Source organism: Helicoverpa armigera, chromosome 7, assembly GCF_030705265.1.
Source record: "Helicoverpa armigera isolate CAAS_96S chromosome 7, ASM3070526v1, whole genome shotgun sequence".
In the NCBI taxonomy this organism is placed as follows: Eukaryota; Metazoa; Arthropoda; class Insecta; order Lepidoptera; family Noctuidae; genus Helicoverpa; species Helicoverpa armigera.
This window is the reverse complement of record NC_087126.1, coordinates 1,052,764-1,077,806: the sequence shown is the minus strand read 5'-3', so window position 1 is coordinate 1,077,806 and position 25,043 is coordinate 1,052,764. Positions and strand designations below refer to the sequence as shown.

The 25,043-nt window shown below is 36.3% G+C and overlaps 4 protein-coding genes across 6 annotated transcripts in view; 2 read left to right on the top strand and 2 right to left on the bottom strand.

Annotated features, from left to right (window-relative positions):
* Positions 1-25,043, top strand: part of LOC135117104 (uncharacterized) — a 219,203-nt gene that overhangs the window by 90,332 nt on the left and 103,828 nt on the right. For all 3 annotated transcript variants that reach the window (XM_064035538.1, XM_064035539.1, XM_064035537.1), the window contains one exon: positions 14,506-14,537. The gene's annotated coding sequence lies outside the window, so the exon portion shown is untranslated. The remainder of the gene's footprint in view (positions 1-14,505; positions 14,538-25,043) is intronic.
* Positions 1,164-3,709, bottom strand: LOC110379858 (esterase FE4). Its single transcript, XM_064035672.1, has 4 exons — positions 3,577-3,709; positions 3,164-3,320; positions 1,661-2,970; positions 1,164-1,533 (listed from the first exon to the last, which is right to left on the bottom strand). The coding sequence occupies exons 1-4, from the start codon at positions 3,612-3,614 to the stop codon at positions 1,374-1,376; spliced, it is 1,665 nt and encodes a 554-aa protein (XP_063891742.1). The 5' UTR covers positions 3,615-3,709; the 3' UTR covers positions 1,164-1,373.
* Positions 15,801-16,482, top strand: LOC110379848 (uncharacterized). The gene has a single exon (XM_021339660.3). It carries the CDS (start codon positions 15,839-15,841, stop codon positions 16,430-16,432), a length of 594 nt encoding a protein of 197 aa, XP_021195335.1. The 5' UTR covers positions 15,801-15,838; the 3' UTR covers positions 16,433-16,482.
* On the bottom strand, positions 18,762-24,708 carry LOC110379854 (uncharacterized). The gene is made up of 5 exons (XM_021339667.3): positions 24,587-24,708; positions 23,957-24,179; positions 21,716-21,909; positions 20,290-20,490; positions 18,762-18,874 (listed from the first exon to the last, which is right to left on the bottom strand). The coding sequence occupies exons 1-5, from the start codon at positions 24,630-24,632 to the stop codon at positions 18,816-18,818; spliced, it is 723 nt and encodes a 240-aa protein (XP_021195342.1). The 5' UTR covers positions 24,633-24,708; the 3' UTR covers positions 18,762-18,815.

The window sequence follows — 25,043 nt, the reverse complement described above, 5'->3', positions numbered from 1 at the left end:
CATCGATGCTTGCCTGAGTTCATCCAAGTTACTGTGTTTCGCCGATGACATGAAGATCTATGCCACAATATCATCTCCTATAGACGTGATAGCACTTCAGAATGATCTAAGATGCCTAGAAGAATATTGTTGGAGAAGCAAGCTTGATCTCAACCCTGCGAAATGCTCGGTCATTACATATTCGCGTAAGCACTCAACCATTGCTTCAGCGTACACTCTTGATGATCAACCACTACCTAGATCCCATTGCATCCGTGATCTTGGGGTTCACCATGACTCCAAACTTAGCTTTGAAGAACATGTTGGCAAAATAGTCGCTAAAGCATCCAAATCTCTAGGTTTCATAATGCGTCTGTCCAAGTGCTTCACACAAGCCAAAACATTAAAAATCCTATACTGCACTTTTGTTAGAAGTCACTTGGAGTACGCATCCGAGGTTTGGAACCCACGGTATCATAAATACATTGATCGAATTGAAAGCATTCAAAAGAGATTTATAAAATACCTATGTTTTCACCAAAAAATACCCTACAAGTCAGAAAATTACCTTAAACTATGTAAAAAATATCATATACTGCCTCTAAGCATTCGTCGGGAGATTTCTGACTGCGTATTTCTACTGAAGACTTTTAATAACAACATTAACTGCCCCGATATTCTATCTAAATTCTATTTTAATGTCCCTAGTAAATTGAAACGATTTAATCCACCGTTGTGTGTACCACTTACTTCGTCGAATTATAGGCAGAATTCATTTATTGTGCGTGCAAGTAGAAGCTTCAATAACATATGTAAACAGCATGATTTTGATCCATTTACGACAAGCGTGTCCTCGGCCAGAAAGTGTCTAAGCCTTAACTTTTTTCATTAATGCAAACTGTAATATTTTGATTTTGTTATTATTATATTTCCTTTCTTGTTGGCAGTACTCTTCTTATATAATGTTGTTCACAGATTTGTTTGTATATATCTGTATCTATACGTGGAGACCTGTAATTGGCTGTCCGTTTACCATACTGTTCTTAGTTTATTTTCTTTAGCTGTAGGTTTCCCATGTTAATTAAATAAATAAATAAATAAATAAATAATGCTCCAAAAAATAATTGAGAAATATGTTTCGTTGTGTTGTTTGCAGCCAGAAAATAACAAAAAAGACAAACAAATATATTGATTCACATTTAATAAGAATTTAGAAGGTCAATAGAAACAGACATAGGATATTGCAAGAAGACGTAGAACTTATCAAACAAAAGGTCTAAGTAGCAAACTATAGGAACTTTAATCAACTTGTATAGTTGAATATTTCGTAAACCATATAGTAAGACAGTCATTGTCAGCCTATTTAGACCCTTCGTTTTGTCTTTGTTTCGAATTTAGAAATTAACTCCGGCCTTTTCATATGTGTCCTTCCAGAAGATGTAGTCTTGGTCGTCAGGGCCATAGCCAACTGTGACGTCATCGTTTTCGAAGGTTACGTAGGCTTTTTCTGAGCTGGTGTAAGCTGGCCATGTGATAGTGTCTGTGCTGGGATCACTGTAAACAGAAGAAAAGTAAGTTAATACTTGTAGAAGTGGCTACCTACTATTTTTTAAAGTGAATTTACTGATAGGATTTCTATAATATTTGGTATCGGTGAAAGAAAGAGTGGATGCATATATACCTGTTTTTAGCAAAGTTAGCAATGGCCGTCGTGATTTTCTGTACCAAAGCGTACTGTTGGCTGCTGGTGTCAACAGTCCAGTTCTGATCATTAGGATAGAACACATAGAATGGCATGTCAAAGTGAGAAGCTTCTTGTAATCCATACTTGACGCCTTGCTGACCAAACACGTTCCATTCAGTGAAGAAGTTGAACTTGAAGAAATATGTCTTCTTTCCAATGTTTGCCCATTTATTAGCGAACCTCTGAGCATGGTATCCGATACTGGCGTTGCTGGAATAACTTACAAACAGATCGAGGTTGTCAGTTGAAACTGTTTTGTCTCCGAAATAGAAGTTCTTGACAGCGTTAGCCACTTGTAAATTGGTATCAGGAGTACTCTTGATCAATATTTCACTGGGTGTGAACAACTCCCTGTACCTGTCATACTGGCTTATGTACGACGCATTATAAACATCGATGAGAAGTATAGCCTCCTTGCTGCTGTAGCCAATCATGAAATCGACTTCTTTGTTCACTTTTCCACTCTTCAACAAATTGAAATAGTCTTCTGTGAGGAAGTTATTACCAGTATTCTTTTCAATAACTGGAGTGAAGTGTTCCATTTTGAACAAAACATCTGTAATCTCTTCTGAGGCCAGCACGGTTGGAGTGATAGGGTAGAAAGTATCATAGTCAGCGCTCTGAAGGAATTCAAGGAGTGCTGTAGTGTTTTCAGTATCTGGAGCGCCAAGTAATTTTCCGAAAATCTTTGCCTTCTCCTCAGGTTTGTACGTGATACCATAATCACAAGTTGGTGAGCCACTCATGGCAATGGCTTTGTGGAAAAGTCCCTTAGACATCGGTGACAGCATATGAAGAGTGACCGAAGCTCCACCAGCAGTGTCTCCGTAGATAGTAACGCTGTTGGGATCTCCTCCGAACTGTCTGATATTCTTCTGCACCCATTTCAGTGCCATGACCTGGTCTTTTAATGCTGCATTGCCGGGTACGTTTGCGTCGCCCAAGCTTAAGAATCCTAAGGCACCTAATCTGTAGTTGATGGTTACTGTTACAACACGTTGCTTTACAAGGTAATCAGGGCCATAGTCTCCTGAGTTTCCTGATCCGAATATGTATGCACCACCGTGGATAAATACGACTACTGGAAGGGGCTTATCAGGGTTGAGACTAGGAGTGTAAACGTTGAGGAACAAACAGTCTTCACTGCCGGAGGTGTATATGGCACTTAGTGGGTTGAACTGTGGGCAAACGCTTCCGTGTGCTGTAGCTGCTAGCACTCCATCCCAAGGCTCAGGGTCTTGGGGATCCTGAAACATACGATGGAGAAATGAGATCAAGTTCTGCGCAATCCTTAAGAAATATCCGATGGTAGATTATTAAGGAAAAAAATAATTGTCTGGCAGCTTAGTGATAACTAGGTACAAACTCTTGAGAGAACTGATATGGTCTTCTATTTTACCCATATTAATTATAGTTATTAGTATAAAAAATTGTGATTACCCTGAATCGGAGTTCATTAACAGGAGGCTTGGCATAAGGGATTCCCTTGTAGCTGTAGTATGTTTCGCCGAGGACTGAAGTGAGGATCTCGCCAGTGAGCTGGCCCTGCTGAACTTGTACTAAGGTAGCATCGTCACAGGAGATGGTTTGGATGGCACTGGAAACATGAATCTTGTGAGAATGAAGGTTGTGGGCTTGTGGCCAAATGTTTTAAAGCCAAAATGAGTCTTTCTTGCTAGCATGTTCTTCGTAGTGGTTCAACGAATGTGATATTTAACAGCGAAAAAATTACAATATGGCGTCAATATGGTTTGATGATATACCATAATCGAATTTAAAAAAAAACTTCAAAACCAGATAAGTAAATGGATGGAATGGATTTAAGAGGAAACAATAATGTTAGAATGACTTACCAAAGCACTAGTACCCCTAAACAGGATACTAACTTCATGTTGCTGTATTTCTGTTACCTTACTTGAATTCAGCAGGAGAAGACTGTAATGCTTTCCAAGATCGAAAGCCTTTTTATATGGAAACTGTCCATTGTTTCATTTTTGTCTGAATATTCAAGGTGGCCAATATTTGCTAATGGAAAGCCAATTGTATCAACACATTTATATTTTAAGAGAATGCAAATATATGTACTTTTCGGTTTGCTTTCGCTTTCAAGTACGATTCATCTTCGATTGTAAGGCATCGATTTTTCATTTTAAATATTGTAAATTGTTTTTTGATACAATCAACAAGTTTTTTCCTGCTAAATTCTATGCAAATCAGCATTATTGCTCTCAATCGATCTGGTATCTTGCTGCAGTATCAATCTTAATTGTGGAAGTGTGGTCCCTGATCCAATGACGCAGTTGGTGCAGTGGCTATCTGCCTGGCCTTTTCTCATCTACGTTGGGGTCGCCTTTCACTCAGACCAGCTGAGTACCAGAGTTTTACATGGAGTGATTGCCTGTCTGACTTCCTCAAAGCAGTTACTCTAACTCTATTTTGTTTTCGATTAAATAATCACTCGATACGTGCCGTTTTAATCGATATTTACATTTATTTCTCTTCACTTTTACTATAATGTGCCATGAATGAATAATATTCAATGTGTTAGCAAAGATGGTTTGGACTTCGACCCAAGATCTTAAATAAACATTTATTTTGGTATTTTAGTAACTGTTTCCTTTCCAAACTAGTTATTATTTTAATAAGTAGAGAAAAGAATTACGATTATATCTTTTCGATCAAATGTACACTCATGATCGAATTTATGACGTCAAAAAATCCGGCCGTAAGTGGTATAGATAAAAACGTCAACAGACTCAATATTAAGATAGTCAGATTAGCTTTAATTACTTATCATATCATTGGTCCGCATACTTAGATAATTTCACACGCCACTAATATTATGAGGTGTTTGGTCTTCTCAAAACAGATAATAATTTGTAACTGATTAGATGTCGCTGAATATCTTATTATCTTAATTAATGAGTAAAACAGATTATGAATAGCATGGATTGTTTTTAGTTCTAACTTAACGTTTTACCAGGGTAGCTAAAGCTTTCGTCCCTAGGGAACTACTTATGGCACCCGGATAAATATAGCCTATGTCACTAGATTTGGCTTAAAAGCGCAACACACAGGCAGTTAAAGTTATTTTGGAATTTAAAATGGTTTCAGTGCTTAACTAATTTTTGTAGCTTATTTGTTATCGAAGTGTGCAAGCCATTTCCTCGTAGTTTATGTAGCAGGTTGAAATAGCTCTTAGTAGAATAGATTGGTATTCCTACATTCAAACAATGAAATCACATAATATCACCGTACACAGTTAAATTTCCCTTCACGCGGGATGTAGAGAAATAATTCAAGCTTTCACTTACTATGGAAATGAGCTGACAGACATAGTAGGATTTGTTAGGTTACCTGAGGGAAATAATACATCATTTTGATTTAAGATGGTACCACGCAATTAATTCTAACATAAATTGTGGAAAAGGATATTTTGTATCGGATGGACGGTCGGGAGCCTTTCATTAATTTTGATGTCAGTGTTCAGAAGTTAGCGGTATTGCGGACGGTAGACAAGACTCGCTTTATTTCAGTTCTTTTGTTTTTTTATTATTTTATAGCGCGTCAAAATTCGAAACATAGGTTTCGCCCCGCGCTCCAATCGAACCGTCGACGCCCGGCGCGCAAGAGACGCGCACGATCCGCTTCAAACCGGTGCGCGGCGGGTGCTGCGCCCCCGCCGCCCGCCAGTCCAAAAGTCTAGTTAGTCCGCGACCCGCTCCGTCAGCAACAACACGCGCGCGCGCTGCCGCGCGCCGACCCTATAAGTCGTGTTTAGCTAGTGTTTTCCATGTTTAAGTTTTGTCTTGTCCTCCCATTGTTGTTTACACTCATATATTTTACTCATTATACGTCCTTTTTACACATTTCCAACGTTTTATTCATTAGTTCGCGTACCCCGAGCTATAATTTTTTATATACCTTCTTACGTGGGTAAATGATTTTGATAACTTTCATGTGTCTCTAATGGCATGTGTTGTGCAGGAATGTTTTTCTTGCTTTCTTTTGTTTTTTCTTTGAAAATGTTTGGTAAAAGCGGTAAAGAAAATAATAATCTGTGAGAATTTCATCACTGTTCGTTCATGAGATACGGCCTACTGAAAAACGGACGGACTGACAGACGGACAGTCAAGTTTTAGTAATAAGGTTTCACCCTTTCAGTACGGAATTCTAAAAATAGGTAATTACTTCCAATCAATCATTTATTAATTATTCAAAACCAGAAGTTTGTTCAGGGGTCAAAAATTCGCCATCGTTGCGTGGTTATGCGGTATAATAATATTGATAAAACGAACCTTTATCAAACCTGTCGATGAGTATACTACCCTGGATTATGTGTTATAATGAGCGAAAATCGTGCTGTAATTAAAATATATGGGCTTTCATAATTATTTTATGGTTATTAAAAATATATTGTAGATAATGGGCCATGTTCGGCCAAAAGAATCGTTTGTGTCTCGTTAACCTGGTATCCGTGTTCGATATATTTTCATTTCATTTACACTCTATGTGTTTCCCGCGAAATTTATCCGTGTCCTGGAGAAACATCTGCACATAATTGGATAAAATATAGCCTATGCTACCGTTACTTGGGGATATTCTAGCTTCTTATCAATTAAGAATTTTTCAGATTGGTTCAGTAGTTTCGGAGCCTTTATAATACAAACAAACATAAAAATGTTTCCTCTTAATTATTTTTTACTAGTACATATAGATATTAGGTATAGATAACTAAGGCGATGACAGCCCTTTCATCCAAACCTGATCTTGGGCAGTATCAGAGGAGAGCAAATTCTTAACACGTTGAAAATTGAATACTTTACTTAGTATTTGAAGTATGGTTTATTTTTGCGTGCGCACTGCTTTTGTCATTAAGAATGCTCGAAGGCGCTCGGTGTGAAATAATAAGAGGAGCCAATCGGCTCCGATTGTGTACTTTTTCTCGGTCTTGCTGATGTTTGGCTCCAATTGCATCTCACGCAGCCGATCGGAGCCTATCGGAGCTGTCTCCGGTCTGTGTGAAAAGAAAAATGCGCGCCGATGCTCTCCGAGCCGGTCTACCTGAACGGACCTTAAAATTTAATGTATCTTGACATACTTATCAAAATTTGATGTCGTTTTGATAACAGCCGATACGGTGAGTATCCAATATCTCCAATACGCAAACTCTTGATAATACCATACAAAAGTAAAATATACATTTTCAACTTCGTAAGAACTTTTGCAAAGTTCTGAGGGAACAAATAAAGAAAATTGTGTTTCATCAGAACGATGGCTGGGGAAGGTAAAGTTTGCAATAATTTCTAGAAATATCTTATTCCGTTGTACCATTAAAACGGCGTCTAATTGCCGTGGAGCCCTGCCGACCAGAATATTGATTGGTTCATGTCATAAGAGGTAGCGGTGAGCGAGGTAAGGGTGCTGGCGATAAAGGGCCAGAATAAAATAAATAAGGATGGTATTTTAGTGCGATTTATGACTATACCTAGATTTTTCTTTAGCGTGTGTGAACCAAAATTATATCGAACGATTTTGCGTTGAAAACACCGGCATCAATTGAAGATAAGATTTGATAATCGTTTGTATTGATATTTTAAGCCCGTAATAAACTTACCAACTAATTTAAAGTTACTAAAATGTATAGAATTTACTCGTACTTGATAGTGCCAGGTTATGTTCCTATATAAATAAACATAGTATTAGATTTGAGTAGGTACATCATAAAATCAGAATGTTCCTCGAATATTTGTCTATTACAAACCTCATAATCAAACCGCTGATACCCGTAACTTGTACCACACTTACTGCTGACCGTCGTTTTAGCATAGTAATGGGAATATCCAGTATAACGCCGTGCTTACCAACGTTAGTTATAACGAGATTTCACTACGCTTCGACGGAACCCATTATAATTAATCGCTTCTCTTCGGACATGGTTCAAGTCTAAATAAACTTAAAGTTAGCTGGTTCGAGTTGTTGGTAATATTTAACAAGTCCTTTACGGGACAGTTAAATATATTTTGTGAATTGAAATCATTGTAGTAATTGGCTTATGTATTATTGAACATGTAGACTTAGGTTGATAGCACTAAGTACTCCCACAAATGTAGCGACTGCGGGGTGTTTGGGTTACTGTGGCACTGGTACATAAAGGGCTCTAGAGGGAACATGTTGGGTTTTAATCAGTAAAAGTCTAAAACTCCTTCTATCAGCACCCGCAGCATGATGGGTCCCCCAATAATATACCATTAAAAAATACTCTGACAACACATTAAATGGGCATTGGGTAGATTTTTGCTTAACGATGGCACAAATCGTTTCGTTATTCGTTTCTTTAAAAAAGTTACTCTTAATTTCATGAAAAAAAAAACATTACTTCTAAACATCTGTAACAAAAAATCAGGATACAAAAAAATCTCATCCAATTTTCCACATTCCACAGACAAAATCTTTGCTTCAGTACATACCAAATACAAAATAAAAGTAGGTTCTTACATTAGATTATACTCCTACGCACCTGAGAACGACTGACAAAATGTCGTCAGCCTACATATTGCTCTAGATTTTATTTGATCAATCTCTTTGGTATGTTAACATACTATAAATAGTCTGTATATACAAATATTTCAATATGAAAAGTCCTGAGTTAGATTTCAAGTCATATATTTTGTAAATCTATCACAGATCTTTTATATAGCAGTCTGACTGCATTAACTTTGTTTTCATATAACGGGATTAAGCTTGCGTATTGCAAAGCATTATAATTTTCACATATCTATCAATGTAACCTAGCCTTTAGTAGTGAATAACAGTCGACGTGTTTACAATTTAATAACACCAACTTCACCATAATTTCACCTGCTAAAACAAAGTTGGAAATTCTAAACTTGCACCCATAAAATGTACCTCCACCCGCCATATGCAGTCTTGCTTCGAACGGGAAATTCCTAATACATATTTCAAGCACTTTGTGCATACAGGGTGATGTCTGCACCAGTTATCCAGTCGCGTTCATCGATAGCTTGCATTCAGGGTGCTTTATCCCGAAGGCACACTTCGCTATTTACGTCTGGTCAAATAGAATTCAGAATGAAGTCCCGACTAGCCCGTAAGGCGCTGGGGTATTGAAATGTTAAAATTGTATTTACGTCTCAAGTGTTGATCGATGGAATCGTTATCTGGAGTAAAGAGTACAGCTCCGAGTGGGTAAAAGGGTTAAAGCTACATTTTGTGGAATACGTGTTAAGTATACTTTTAGAGGATGAAGTGTTCTTTTTGTCCTTTACGTATCCTTCAAATGGCATAACTTTACGCTGGTTTTAAAGTCATAGTTGCCTTATTTACAGAAGCTGAACTTTAATTCACTATTTCATCAGATTAACGTTTAAGCAAAAATGCAAACTATCACAAAGGAACCTCACAACAATATTTTCGAAACAAAATGAGCTGCCAAACTTTCGTACCCGCCCAACTATTTAATTAGATCGTTCAATCAAAATGTTTCATAAGTTAACGATGGTCGAGTCACCGATGCTCCAGCTAAGTTTTAATGTAGGCCCTTTTAGTTTCCTGAATCGAGCTAAAAGCCCTTCAGGGGACAGTTTGTAAAGGATAAAGTCCCTAAAACATTTGGGAATTGAGTTTTCGCCCGGGAGACATATTACGTCATGTTCAGAACACCCAGTTCGATGATTTGTTGTTTAAGTAAATATAATACATTTTCAGTTATTTGTTTTGTGTAGAAATATAGTATTTGTTTGTTTTTCAGCGTTAATTTATTCTGTACCCTTTTTTTGTTTTTGTTCGTAGCTAATGTTGTTATGATATTCAAATGTATTGTTTTGATTATTATACGTAGCTTAGGTACCTATGCCTCTTTATACAATGTATTCTGACAAATAAATGTAGATCCAGTTTAAAAAATAAAATAGGTACATACAAGGGCCCTCAACCGAACACCTCAGCTTTCAAATTAAACCACATAATCCACTAATCTATTAGCAACAATCCCACAGTCCGTCAAACTCCATATCTACTTCTCAAACCACGTCCAAATATTAAACGGGTCTTATCACGCTCATGCACCTTCACACACACATCTTGCAGACGTATTGATAGTTCGGTTGTTTATTGACGACACAGCATCCATTGGCAACTGTAATCGCATCAACTCGAATGGAAAATTGGATGGAACCCGTCGTTCACGAGCCATATCCACTGAGAATCCCGGATGACGTGCCTTTGCACAATTCGCACTCAAAATTTGATCCCATTTCATAGCTTTGGTCGTGTTAAATTTCAGCTTGCAGTAATTGGAGAACTGACTTTTCAATTTTGTCATCTTCGTTGCCGAATTTTCGAATTTTGGTGGAAAAATTTTCAGTGATTTAAAGGGAAGTAAAGTCGATTTTGGTAAATAAATTGAATGGTCTAAGTTTCGTGTTTTCTTGTACAGTTTATCATGTTAATTGAATGGCATGGATTCAATGAATTCAATCTCGTTACATATAAGAGAAGTCCAAAAAACTACAGCTTGCATGAAGAAGAGTTTGTATATAAGAATTTAAACACCCAGCTCTCTAGAAACCATTTTAATATCCTACTATCATCAATCAAACAAAAATAAACAAATTACTTATCAAAATGAATATTCAGGAAAGCAATAAAGTATTAATGAAACCTGCAATGATTTATAAGGCTATAAACGTCAGTGACATCGTCTGTGAATACCTTCAGTTGTCATCGTTCCGAGCGTTTTGGAATTAATCCCGCAAATTGTTACCACCTGGCAGGAATCGTCACATTTTTGGGATAAAATAACCTGTGGCGTGTCATTGGTATATAATGGAATGTAATGTGATTTTTATGAGGACATGCAGTGTGACAATTTTACATGCAGTGTGGGGGTTGAAATTGTTTGTTTGTGTGTTTGTTTCACGCAAAACTACGTAGTGAATATTAGGGGGACTCTTCAGTAATATCTATGTGCCTATATACCTGTGTTAAAGAAAGGCGTGTTAGCTACACTATTTATAACTCAAAAAAGTGGATGAACCGTTTAAGCTGACAATTAGAGGGGAGGTAGCTTAGACCCGGGAAAAGGACATATGATAGTATTTGTCACCATCCTTTTACGGGAAGCAGTTATCTGGGCACACGGGAGAAACCGCGGGCGGAAGTTACTAGTTTATACATAATAAATCTATATAGGCTACTATTTATCCATATGCGGGAAATAGTTCCTTTGGGAGGCGTAGACGTATGATCGTGATCTTGGGAGGCGTATATGTCATTCTTTAGTTTTTTTCATTTTGTAGGTAACCGTGACAAGGCAGAATTTGTTGACATAACATTTTGTTTCTTTAAGTATAATTATCATGTGTAAATCAACATTATTGTATTTTCTTTCTATTTGTACATATGTTTCTTTTGTAAGTTAATTACACAGCAAAATTATTTTTGCACCTGACTGGCGTTTTTTTTGCACACTTACATTTTCGGAAAGACAATTCATGCAATTGTATAAACATAATTATTTTTTTGTAAATTTTGTTATTCTCATTTGTACAACTTAATTTTTAGGGTTCCGTACCTAAAGGGTAAAACGGGACCCTATTGTTTTTGGCTGTATCTCATGAACCGTGAACCGTAGTTAGAGAGTTGAAATTTTCACAGATGATGTATTTCTGTTGTTCCTATAACAACAAATACTGAAAACTAGAATAAAATAAATATTTTGGGGGGCTCCCATACAACAACGATTTTTTTGCTCATTTTAAATAATGGTACGGAACCCTTCGTGCGCGAGTCCGACTCGCACTTGGCCGATTTTTTATTGTATCGCGGCTTTGCTTACAACCGTAAAATGTAAAATCAATTCGAACATTCAAAACCCCTCATTTATCGTCCTTTTACCTCTTTTCCTGTAGCTTTCATAAATTGAATCCCAATAATATCAATTAATAATTCCAATTTTAACAAACCCTTAATTGGATGTAAATGTGTAATGTTAATGGATCCATAACCGTTATTATATCCAATTTCATTATTTGGTTATTACAAATGAGCAAGAAACGATGTGTGTATATTATGTGAAATTGTATATTTTTGTATAATCCGGTATAAAGTACCCGTAATGTTCTCATTAATTCTACGCTCCACTGGATTTGGGCTTTAATACTGTTTGCGGATAAATATTATATTTGGTAAATTATTTTGGTAAGCAAATTATTATTTATAAGCCATACTCAATGCCTCAGTAATTATAATTCAGCCTTTGAGTTTTATTATTAAAACCACAGAAATGTAAGGTTAAGTATAAAAATTATAATAATATCTAAAAATCAGAGTTTTAAACATTCCAATTTATTGAAAGTTCCAGGCAATTATTTTCACTTTAAATAGTGCTGGAGTGTTAATTCTTTTTTCATTCAATAACACAAAAACTATTCGTCGTATTATACATAGAAAAGATATCCGAAGTTATGAGAGAATCTTTTCACTTTTAATGATATTTCAACACTCGTTAAGGTGACCTTGGTCCTGACACAGGTCGCCGGTCCCCCGACACACCTTTCACGAGAAATTGTAGATTTATCGTCCTAAAGGGTGAACATAAATCCTGAAAATATGAAATGTGTAGACAACACTCGGATTGTCTTTTGTAAATGCGATAAGCGATTTCTTCGTATTTTTTTGTGTTTAAAAATGTGTTTTTTATATCAGAATAATATTGTAGGTATTTTAAAAAGATTATATAATAATATGATAAAGAATAGAATGTTGAAGAACATTCGATATACAAAACCTTTATTTTCTTCTTGAGCATTTGTTACGTGCGATTTGAGTAACGTCAATATCTATCCAAGTTTAAAGCTATTACACTTGGGGTTTTCTGTTCCATCGCTCTCATAGGCCGATGGTACGTCAATCCTTTACGATTGGACAGAGATGACCACTGACAGAGAGACACACGCATGACCAACAGGCTTAACCAACGGTCTCTCTGAGGCATAGAACGTTTCGAAATAATATTTAAATGCTAAGACTTCCCATTCATCATCATCACAAAAAATAAGAATAACGAAGTAGGTACGTGACAAAAAATCTCATTGGAAAAATTTCAGTAGTGGATTTTCGAATTTACGTAAGAGACTGAAATTCAGATTTCAGAGGCTCTGATTTTAAGTAGATCGCGGTATCAAAGAGCACGCATTAGTAAATTAAAATGCTGGTGAAGGGAAAGGGATAGGCTAAGAGGAAAATAACGTTCGCCGCCCTTTGTCAATCTCACTGATGTATGAGAGTACTATCGTATGTTACGGTGTACTGATATCTTTTAACATAGGTAGAGCTACTATTAACTACTAAGATCTAGCTTTTCCTTGAGGTTCCACAAACGTCCACAAGTGTAGCTTACGTCCTTTCTTCAGCTCAGGGAACAGACAATCTGTGTACCCATTTGATCGGTATTATGATTTTGAAGTGAAAGTGCGTCGGACACATTAGTGGTACAGTTAACCAATATTTCTGAAGTCAATAAACCATTAAACCGAGATAAGTATCGCAAGAAAATACAAATATTTGTTCTCTAATCGAACTCTCAACCAATATAGCAGCGTCGACAGAATCTTCAAAAATAATGGTAACCAAACTGAAAACTTAGAAAATTAAATAAACTAACAAACAATAAATAAATAAAATGTTCCCTCGTCCAAAGCAATATATATATCCCGCCCCATGTTTTTAGGGTTCCGTAGCCAAAATGGCAAAAACGGAACCCTTATAGTTTCGTCATGTCCGTCTGTCCGTCTGTCCGTCTGTCCGTCTGTCACAGCCGATTTACTCGGAAACTATAAGTACTACAGTGATGAAATTTGATGGGAATATGTGTTGTATGAACCGCTACAAAAATATGACACTAAATAGTAAAAAAAAGAATTGGGGGTGGGGCCCCCCATACATGTAACTGAGGGATGAAATTTTTTTTTTCGATGTACATACCCGTGTGGGGTATCAATGGAAAGGTCTTTTAAAATGATATAAAGTTTTCTAAAAAACATTTTTCTTAAAGTGAACGGTTTTTGAGATATCAGCTCTCAAAGTCGTAAAAAGTATGTCCCCCCCCCTCTATTTTTATAACTACGGGGTATAAAATTCTAAAAAAAATAGAGGTGATGCATGCTAATTAACTCTTTCAACGATTTTTGGTTTGATCAAAGTATCTCTTATAGTTTTTGAGATAGGTTGATTTAACTGTAATTTACGGAACCCTTCGTGCACGAGTCCGACTCGCACTTGGCCGGTTTTTTTTTTTTTTAATTATGAAAAATATTTTCTTTTTCACTAAAAGCATTTTGATTTCCAAAATTGATCAAAGCACCTTTGAGTGGTAAAACGTCGTCCACTCGCCAATATTACCCAAGTTGATTGCCTCGAACGGCCCCCATTCTACCCAGATTATGTTAATTGATTGCTAGCCTGAAAATACTAATAATGATGGTCAATAAAAAGTGATGTTTTTTTATTAGTTCGTATTATTTTCGTTAGCCAATTTAATGTACTCTAGAAACCCGTTCCGCTACCTGATAAAAACTAAATCTCTATCCAACACTGGCTGAATAACAATAATTTTTCAAAGCGAGATTACCGCGTACTAAGAAAAACTGATATGATGACTGACGATGCAATAATAAGTGATAAAAGGGAATTTTTTAAAAAACTTAGTTTTAGGTTTTAAATCAATTAAGGAAAAAATAATTTACTTTTTCTCTTTGCAGATTAATATTGGGCGTCCATCAGCTGCAAACAAGTGAGTAAAACTAAAACCTATCAATCGATTCCTGCATGATAAGCGAACAGCGACTATATGATCAACGAGCGATAATAACTGCTTACATATTCACGTCATGTCTTGAATGTGTTGTAAACGTAACTTCTTCATTGATGTTTATATTAGTTTATGACGTCCTTTGACTATGTTTCTTTTTATAGAGTTCAGTATCATCATCTTGTGTTTAGCCTTTGCCAAATTGACTTGGGGATTTCCAAGTCTTCAGAATGTACGGTAAACTTCGGCGAGACTCGCATACCTATGTATACCTGTTATAGATATATTTATATCATGGTAGGCCATTGAAGTGTTGGCTTACTACACAGGGGTCGTAAACTTTGTTCACAGCCATTGTTGCATATAAATTATGCATGACGTTATCAATACTGCAATAGCCTTATCTATTGCATAGTAAATGACAATGATAAAAGATATTTATTTGGCAAATAAGTTGAAATCAACACTTTGACACCATGTGGCAAGCGGGGGATAATAAAGCGTATCAAACTGATTTAAGTTTTTTACTGTACTTAAAATGTTAAATTGAAAGAAAGAAACTGGTTCGTTTCGTTCGGTTTCGTTCTTCAGGTAGTGTACAAAATCTGAGGGTGAGGCACTGAGGAAATATAAAAATTAAGAGGAAATGGCATTTTATTTTTCCGCGATGACCCTCATTTTAGCGGCCTCTTCCACACTAAAATTGTTATATTTAGAAATATAGGCCTTTTTATTGACACTGGTTTGCCTCCGTTTTATGGAAATAATAATGGAGTCAATGTTTAGCGGAAACAACCAAGCAAATGATGACGACCACAACAACATAAATGCCCTTGAAATTATAATAGGTACCATTTTACTTTTTAAAACACTTTTTACACGAAATAACTTTTCTTCAATGTTGTATACAGATTTAACAGAAATGCAACTGTTAAAATATATTAACATCAAAAGACGTCAGCACCAACCAACAGACTTTTACCAGACAACGAGTAACATATATTATTCAAAACCATATCACTACAAGGTAACTCCTAAATTTCTGCATTAATTACCACTTAATTAATTAACAACACGTTCTAATCACTGCCTGATGTCACTCGAACGGCTTCAGGTCAATGTCAGTCAAATGGTACGTGACCAGACTGGTGATCACCGAATATCCTCTATAGCGTCCTTATCACACCATTTATGATACAACAAAGCATCATAAACTCATCATCATAGTATAAATTGGGCTGGAGTTTGAAGACCAGTATCATTCAACTGTTCAATCTACAATCATGAAGTTCCTAGTACTGTCTTGTGTTGTGATCGGAGCTCTCGCTGAGCTGCCTCGCTTCAGACCTGCGAGGTTCAGGTTCCAGCGACAGGAATTGGCTCCGACAACCACTGACTCACCAACGGAACCTACCACGGAAGCTTCAGGACCTTACCCAGCATCTGGGTGGAAACCGGCTGGAGAACCATTCACTCTACCCAATGAAGAGCCTCCAGCGAAGCCAGCTGATCAATACGGAGCTCCTGCTGACCAATACGGAGCCCCTGATGAAGGATACCCCGCTTCTGGCTGGAAGCCTCAAGGACAAGCATTCGAGCTACCTAAGCAGACACCACCAGCGACCAGCTACGGCGTTCCAGACAACACCTATGGAGTTCCTGATTCTACTGAAGTGCCAACTACTGATAACCCTCAGGCTGAAAGGTTAGAAGGTCCAGTTGAAGTTCAGAAGAGTGTTGGCACCTACTTCGTGCTTCTCCCTGATGGTAGACTGCAGAAGGTGGAGTTTGTGACTGAGAATGATGTTCAGAATATGAAGTACTCGGCCAGACTGCAGCTTCGGAAGCCTGCGCCCCTACTCGTGTTCAGACCTTAAATTGTGATGATTATAATGTTGTATATTAATAAATTGTGTACCTATATAAAGTGGAATGTTTTATTGACATCCAAAGTACAGTATTAAGGTATTGTGCGGTAGGGTTTTGAGTGATATAAAAAGTTGCTCCTCATATTCGAATAGACATTAAATAAAGACTTATTGATAGCGAAGTGGTAAAGAAATAAATCAACAAAACACAAGCACTTCATATAATTGTAATAACAATGGTTTCCAAATGTTATCAGTAACATAGGCTATCTTTTATAAATTACTATCAGCGATACAATCCTTAATCATACATACGCTAAAGTAACTCTGTTTGTCTGTCCGTAATTCAGATCAAAACTACAAAACCGATTTAAATAACATTTAGTACACAAATAATCTGAAGCCTAATAAAGGATATAGGCTACTTTTTACTCGCTCGCAGGAAATAATTTCCCTTGAAATGCGGGCAAAACCACAAGAAACAGCTAGTGCCAAAATATTTGTTTACTTAATCTTATTTCCCGTTTTAATTGAGTCGCGAGTTTGTGTTGAATTTTGTTAGTAACTTACCGAAATACAAAAGATACACAGCGAGACAGGTGCTAATATTCCCAGCGGGATTGTGTGTGCTCAGAATTGGGTCATGACTGTCTTAACTCATAAATGGTACAAGTTATACTAATTTGTTATATGTTTCGGAAGTAAATACGCCAGGTTTTGGTCAACAGATTAAACGTTCTGGAGTTTTTTAACTGTTTCGAGTCTTTAAATACTACCTTTCTCTTTGTCGAAAAGACTAATACATAATGCAAATTATACTTCGTATTATATTTGGTTTACTGCGCAAATCTCAGTAATTACTGATCTGTTTGAAAAACTTATCACTTAGCACATGCCTGAACACTTTTTCAAAAAGTTCTTCATCATAGGAATGCGAAGTTTTAACCGAAATCGAGATAAATCCAGACTGAACTTAGTTAAAATGTCACACAAAAAGAACCATACTCGTATTAATACCAAGACGTTGCCTTTCAAAATCTTGTCAAAAAACTTAACATGACGTCATTTCTTCTGGCATTCAAAAGCACATACACAGCCGTAGGTTGTAAGAAACCGCCTCCAGCTTCATTCATTACTAAACCGTCGGGATCTCGCGATAATTATATCATTTATAAGGGAGGGATTTTAATTGCTGTGCCCGCATTCAGAACGCTATTCATTCGTACTGTTTATGTCTCGGCTTGGAAATGAGGCGACTGTTTTATTTAGGTCGGACGGTTCGTGCTTGACCGTTTGGTTACTGTCTGGTTTGGTGGAATGTCGGTGAAATGGTATGTCTGGTTTGTGTGGATGATATTCGATGGGGTGTGGTATTGATTCTTGCTAAGGTATATTGGTATGTTATATCAATGTTATAATGTTGTAACTATTATTGAATTCAAACAGTAAGGTATCTTGCTTGGATTAATACCAATTCATACCAATGTGACATAACTATACCAACTATTATTGAATACGAATTTTATTAATCTACTAGCTTCCGCCAGCGTTTTTCGGCACATTATATGGGAACAACAGTAACTTAAAATAAAAAGAAAATGTCAGACTTTTTCAAATCAGTTTGCTCTTTCCTGGAACAAGTGCGATCAAAGAAACTCTTCAGCTTTATAAAACTAGTATAGATAATCTTATGTTTTTCACTTTAATACATAACAGAAACTTAGTTCTATGTATTAATGTTATGTACCTACTACTTTATACTATACTGGACACGATTGTTATCGGTATATGGTAGTTCCGAGTACGTAATTTGCTGTAATCACCTAGTACAAGAAAATCAATATAGGGACTTTATAACTTTCAGAGCAATATTCCACTCCAAGATATCATGCTAAACTAAACAGTAGGCGTTTAGAAAGAAACAGTGACTTCTTTTCATGAAGACGGAACGTAATATAATAAATATAAAAAGACAAATGACGGTGCTGACCGACCATAAAAGTTGTGAATATTACCCACCTGTTGTAGTCCAGTTTCGGAGGATATTTTTTGAGTATAATTTTTTTTGCTTATCACGGTGTCTGAATTATAACCAAGTATAAATAATGTAAATTAGAAAGATTTTTTGTAAGAAATAATTGAGCTTGTCTCGGTTGCACGTTATCTATTGCTTGAAAACAGTAGGTATAAAAATTAGCGGTCTCTTTAAAGATTATCGCAACAGACTTTGTGACATTAATTGAAACTCGGCATTCAAAACTTATATAAAATAGTCTGTAACTTATTGCTAATACTTAAAAAAGAGATGGAATACATTCTGAATTAAAGACATATAATCTTCTACTAAATATGATAGGCATTACATTACTGAGTTTGTTTTCATCATCCAAAGTTAATCCAATGATTCATTTCTTGTCCGAGTTCTATGTTTCGGCAAACGTAGTATACGACCTGAAAAAATTATAAAATTGAGATGAAGAAATTCATTACATGAAATTACAAATTACCCAAATTCCGCTTGCGGATTCACTCGCGTCCCGTGGGTAGCCCATAGCCTTTCTCGATAATTGGGCTGTTTGACACTAAAGATCTTTCAAAATAGGTCTAGTAGTTCCTGAGATTAGCGCGGTCATACAAACATATCAACTTCAGCTTTTTCAACTTTAACTTTTATTCAAATCGGTTCAGTAGTTCAATTAGATAGACAGAGATAGTTTCATATTTATAATATTCTTAGGATTAAACATTCTTAATCTTGCACGATTTGTCCACATATTTATAAGTACCTAATCGAGGCGATACTGTATGTAATAAAGGTACGACACATTTTTGATTGTCATTTCAAGGATTAGTTTAATATATTACAGATGCTTATTACATAACATTAACTTCAAGTTGTAGGGGCAGCTTCAGATAACTAATAAGCTTTAAAATGGATGACCAACTTGAGATCCTAACTTTGAGTCCCACGAGAGTCCTTTGAACATTAAGCTTATAAATTACTAGGTTTTGGTCACGGCTCCGCCCGTGTTAAATGCATATTAAACAGAGTACATACAGAAATCTCTCGGAAGTAACTACTTATAGAAAGAAAACTGTACTTTTTTTTTTCTTTTGGTTATGACGAGTATATTCCTATGATTTTACTATATCTCCTTGATTAGATTGTTGAGGATTTTGTAAAAATAATCTTAAAGTTAAACTTTCATATGGTTAAAGCCGATTCATACAATTATTTTGATAATGAATCCTACATAAATATTAAGCTAATCATTTTTTAAACAGTTAAACATAAGTTCATGTGTATTTAAAAAAAGTAAAGAGCATAAAAATAGTAAACGTCAGAATAGCAAATACAATATAATATTCTGGGCATTTTAATGTTTTATGTATGGAAATAAATGCAGTGCAGCCTGCCAAATATAATCCGAACAAAAAGACAGCAAGCGGATTAAAGTGGATTTGTGAAATTTATATTTTTTAACGAATAGTATGCCATTATGAATATTGATATAACATGTCAGTTAAAAGTATTAATTGAATTATTTTTCGTATTATTTAGTTTTTTTATGTGAATTACAAAACACAAAAGAAAACGTGAATTATTAACCTTCGTATTAACATGGGATAACGGTTTACTTTCACACTAAAAATATAACTTCATTTGTAGAAACTTCACAAATCTTTACCAATATAATAAATACAAAATTAACTCTGTCCGTATCTGTCTATTTCTCTATTCGGGTTTCACGCTAAAACTACTGAACCGATTTAAATTAAAAAATACTCAAATGAATAGCAAATCTAGAGCCTTAAAAAGGATGTCCTCTACTTTCTACTAAGGAACTACTACTATAAAAACTTACGATATCCCGCCAATCCTTCATAATAGTTATCCTTAACTATCCAGAAGTTAACGATCCACTGCACTATCCCTCGTAAACTGATGTAAGCCAACAGAACTGCTATCCAGGAGGTGTCATCCTCGTTGAGCAGCTCTCGGCTGATCGGCTTCTTGTCCATGGAGCGAATGCGACCACCTTGTCCTAGGTAGCCGAGGATTTCAGCTGGGGAAGGATAGTTGCGGACAGTAAGATAGTTAGGATTTTGGCTATGATCTCTTTGAAAAATAAAAGACATTGAGGAGGAAAGACAGCACTTTGTTGGTTGTTGGTTAGGTTAGGTTATGGAGATTGATGTCCTTTTGATGAAAATTGGATGGATTTTTTTCTTTTTTCAACGTCTGGTTTCTTCATTAGAGTTCGTATTAATTTCAGTATTTTTGTTATGGGCCAGAGACAAAATAATTAGTGTATTGATAATCCATTTCAGGATCTAATATCCTTAATCAAAGCATTAACTCATTCAGAATTCAGTCGGGTCAGCAAAGTGCAGTGAATAGACTGCAGTCAACGTAGCAGAAACTAAACGCATTCATTGGGTGAGGTACAAAGCGACCGACGACCATCGAGCAAATAGTAGTAGTGACTATCCATCCATCAATGAATTGCCTTATTCCGATATGCAGGTACGGTATTTCGATATTGACCAAGATCGAAAAACTATAAAACAAAAGACGTCAATAGTGAAAATATTGTCTGTTTCTCAAAACCTAAGGAAGAAGCAGAGAGTACAAGAAACACTCAGAGAAAATTCATTCTATTTTAATTAAGTGAATCATCAACTGAGAAATGTAGCAACAACATAACTGTCTAAAAGCCCGGATAACCTTTAAAAATATTAACCAAAACTCCGACCAAACTGACAAGCAAAATCACCCAGTTCAGAATAATCCTTCAAACTGCAAACCTGTTGTAAAGTGGCTGAGATCGGAAACTATAAGTTGGTTGTATTGCTGCGTCTGATAGGATAATGGTACACGTGTACCGAACAAAGCCCGCAGTGTATCGAGTGGTTATCGTGGCCCTGAGAGGGATTTATAGTTCTGCATTCGGTTTTGGGTTTATAGAGTTTATTTCTTCGAAACAATAACTCACAATAGTTTTTACTGATATTTTATTAAAATGGCGAAGGATCTTGTATAAAATGAGGAATTACAATTTATGAACGAGAAATGATGATTATTTAAAGTACTTATGTACGTAAGTTATGCATTTTTTCTTAATTTTGAGTACATTTAAAACTGAAAAATATATTCATCTCCTATTTACTTACTTTAAAATAATACTACTGTTAAATATGTCTAAACATTCCTTCAAGAAGCAACATACATTCACTCAAAATGACAACAGCCAATAACGGTCTCAACCTAACAAAATAAGTCCAACTTACACTCATTAGAAGTGTGTGCCGCATCAATAAGGAACAGGATAGCATATATAAAGTCGGCTAACATTAGGGTCAGGCCAGAGATGGTGAAGGGTAGCAGCGAGGCGTAAAAGCTGCAGGACCTCTGACCCTGGGTCACGTTGATCACGGCGAACAGCAACCATATCAGGTGGAGGGACAGCCAGAGTTGCATTTTGCTGGAAAAGAAGTACGTGACATAGGTTTTGATCATACATAGGAGGTGGTTAAAAATCCTCACTTGACGTCAGACGATCTTATTTATTTATTTATTTATTTATTTACAAATTTTTGTACACACACATAATAAAGAAAGATGACAGGAAAGAAAGAATTTACAAAGGTAATGCTTATTTCTAAAGAAATCTCTTCCAGCATACCTGCGAATGGAAAAGGAATAAAAGAGATGTAGACAGTGTGTAAAAAGCAAGGGAAACAGAAATTAAAATGGAAGAAAACAGCTGTATATTGTATATTATACCTACATAAACAATACGTAAATAAGGAATATATACCTACTAAATAATATATACCCGAAAATAAAATAATATATACCTAGATACATATATAAATAAATAAAATAACTATGATGCAATGGACAGATAATGTTCTTTAACTTTCCTCTTAAAAAGTCCAACAGTTTGGCAATCTCTAATCTCATGGGGAAGGGAATTCCATAACCGAACAGCGTGAACAGTAAAAGAATAGGAATAGAAGTCAGTGGAATGGGAAGGAAATTTTAGAATCGTTCTAAGATGAGACCTGCAAGGCGCATCACTAGAACGGGTGAAGGAAAACCGCTCTCGAAGGTACGAAGGAAATTTAGGGTTATAGAGGATGTTGAATAATAAACACAAAATGCGAGTGTTCCGGCGAAGTCGAATTGGGAGCCACTTGAGAGTGCTGCGAAAGCTAGAGACATGATCATATTTTTTAAGATTAAAGATAAAACGTATACAGATATTTTGCAGACGCTCAAGCTTGTTTAAGAGCTCCTCGGTGGCATCCAAATAACAGGCGTCAGCGTAGTCAATAATGGGCTGGATTAAAGTTTGGGCTAAAGAGATTTTGGTCTTCAAGGGTAAGAAGTTCTGGAGGCACCTGAGTGAGTGGAATGTATAATATACCTTCCGACTGACTTCAGCGACTTGAGCTGTCCAGGATAAGTTGGAGTCGATGATCACATCAAGATCTTTAGCCGTAGCACTAATATCAATATTAACTCCATTAAGGCAGAGCGGGGTTAAAACATTAAAATCAAGCCTACTCCGCATATTTCTGCCACCGATGATCAAGGCCTTGGATTTTGTAGGGTTGATTAGTAGACCAAACGAACGCGCCCACTGATCAACTAATTCCAAGTCATGATTCATGGCTGACAAGGCAACTTCCGCGTCATGCGGCACAAAGTGACGATAAAGCTGTAAGTCGTCAGCATAGAGATGGAAGTTACAGGAGATGACAGTGGTGACTGTATTAATAAAAATAGAAAAGAGAAGAGGAGAGAGAACGCCACCCTGAGGCACACCCGTGACAAGTGAGCACCAATCAGAGAAAGAATCGTCAAGACGAACCCGCTGCGAGCGCCCCTTGAGATAAGACTCGAACCAGTCTAAAGAAGCAGAGGATAAATTTGAAGATCTGAGGATTCCAAGCAGAATATCGAAGTCAACAGAATTAAAGGCGCTGCTGAAGTCAAGTAAGACAAGTATGGTAAGGGATTTGTGGTCCATAGCCTGGCGAATATCGTCAGTTACTTTCAACAGTGCTGTAGAAGTGCTATGACCAGGTCGGAAACCGGACTGAAAAGGGCTAAGAAGATCAATTTTAGAAAGAAAGCTAGAAAGTTGGCAATGAACAATATGCTCAAGAACCTTGGAAAGATACGGAAGGATGGAAATGGGTCTGAAATCGGTCAATGATTCAGGATTCTGTATTTTAGGTAGGGGGATAATGTTAGCTGATTTCCAAGCATCAGGGAAAGTGCAAGAAAATAAGGAGAAGTTAAAAATGTGAGTCAAAACTGGGAGGATAGAAGATAGGATTGGATAAATCATTCTTATAGATCTACCTAGATTATTTGACATATTTTTGATGACAGGAGGTAAAAATTCTGGCAAAGATGACGCACGATCTTATAGATACAGATCACAAGACAGGCAATAACACACATGGGTACAGTTAAAACGTACATATGTTCATAATAGGAGAATAATGGTTACTCACGTTCTAAATCTAGACGAAATATGATTCTTCTCCAGCCAAACCACACTGTTTCTAATCTTTTCATAATTGGTACTTGTAGTCAGGTTATAGAAGTAAATCCTGCCACAGGCCTCAGGGTCATACAAATACAGAATCTTCATCAGTGTCACCTCATGGAGTTCGTCAACATCTGGCTTTAATTGACAGCCTAAAGTCAACCAGCTTATTATGACGCAAAGTAGTGCTGAAATCATCATTGGGCACAAGTATTAGAGTTCAAAATACTTTGGCAAATGATATGTTATGTTATGATCCAGTAGAGGTGCAAAATGGTTCGTTAGGACTCAAGCGAACCATGAGAGGATTTACGTTACGTCTCTCTAACTGAAACTTGAAGGTTTTGAGCAATCATAATGTTTGTGGAAGTAAATAGTAATAGAGATTAAAACGTAGCAATTTCCATGTTAGGAGCTGAATCTAGAACACTTCATGAATTTCTCCTCAATATTCTATTAATATATTTGCGGTTTATAGCTTTGCCATAAATTTGATCCAATAGTCCTTGAAATTGACATTAATATTTGCCATAAAAGGGAAGATATCAAAACAAAATAAACTCACAAATAAATTATCGGCAGTCACGATACTTACTTTGTAATAAAATTGCGATCATGCTCCAAAATCCTAATGATCCCATTATTTCGGTTTATTATTGCGACAGTTGTTAATTAATAGAAACCTTTTTCCATCCAAGGCCACACTCAAAACGTTGCCAAGACAATCTAGAGGGCAAACAATTTTCAAGTGGGCCGTGTACCAATTTGCTGTCACTAAAACGAGGACGGCTCATGTTTTGATTACAGGTAAAGTCCAGAATTAATAGGCATCGTCTCCCGCCGAGGTGATAATGAAAAATTTAATGGCATCCCTCCACCGTTCCAAATTGAATTCGTTCAAGAACAGAACCGCTTCATTTCATTTCTCGTTACCAAACGACCTTTGGTGAAAATCGACGCTTCCTAATCCAGATAATAAAATACCTTTACATTTATTGATGGGATTTTATTCCAAAAAACGTTTTTTACTTAACGCGGTTACAATTCTTAGA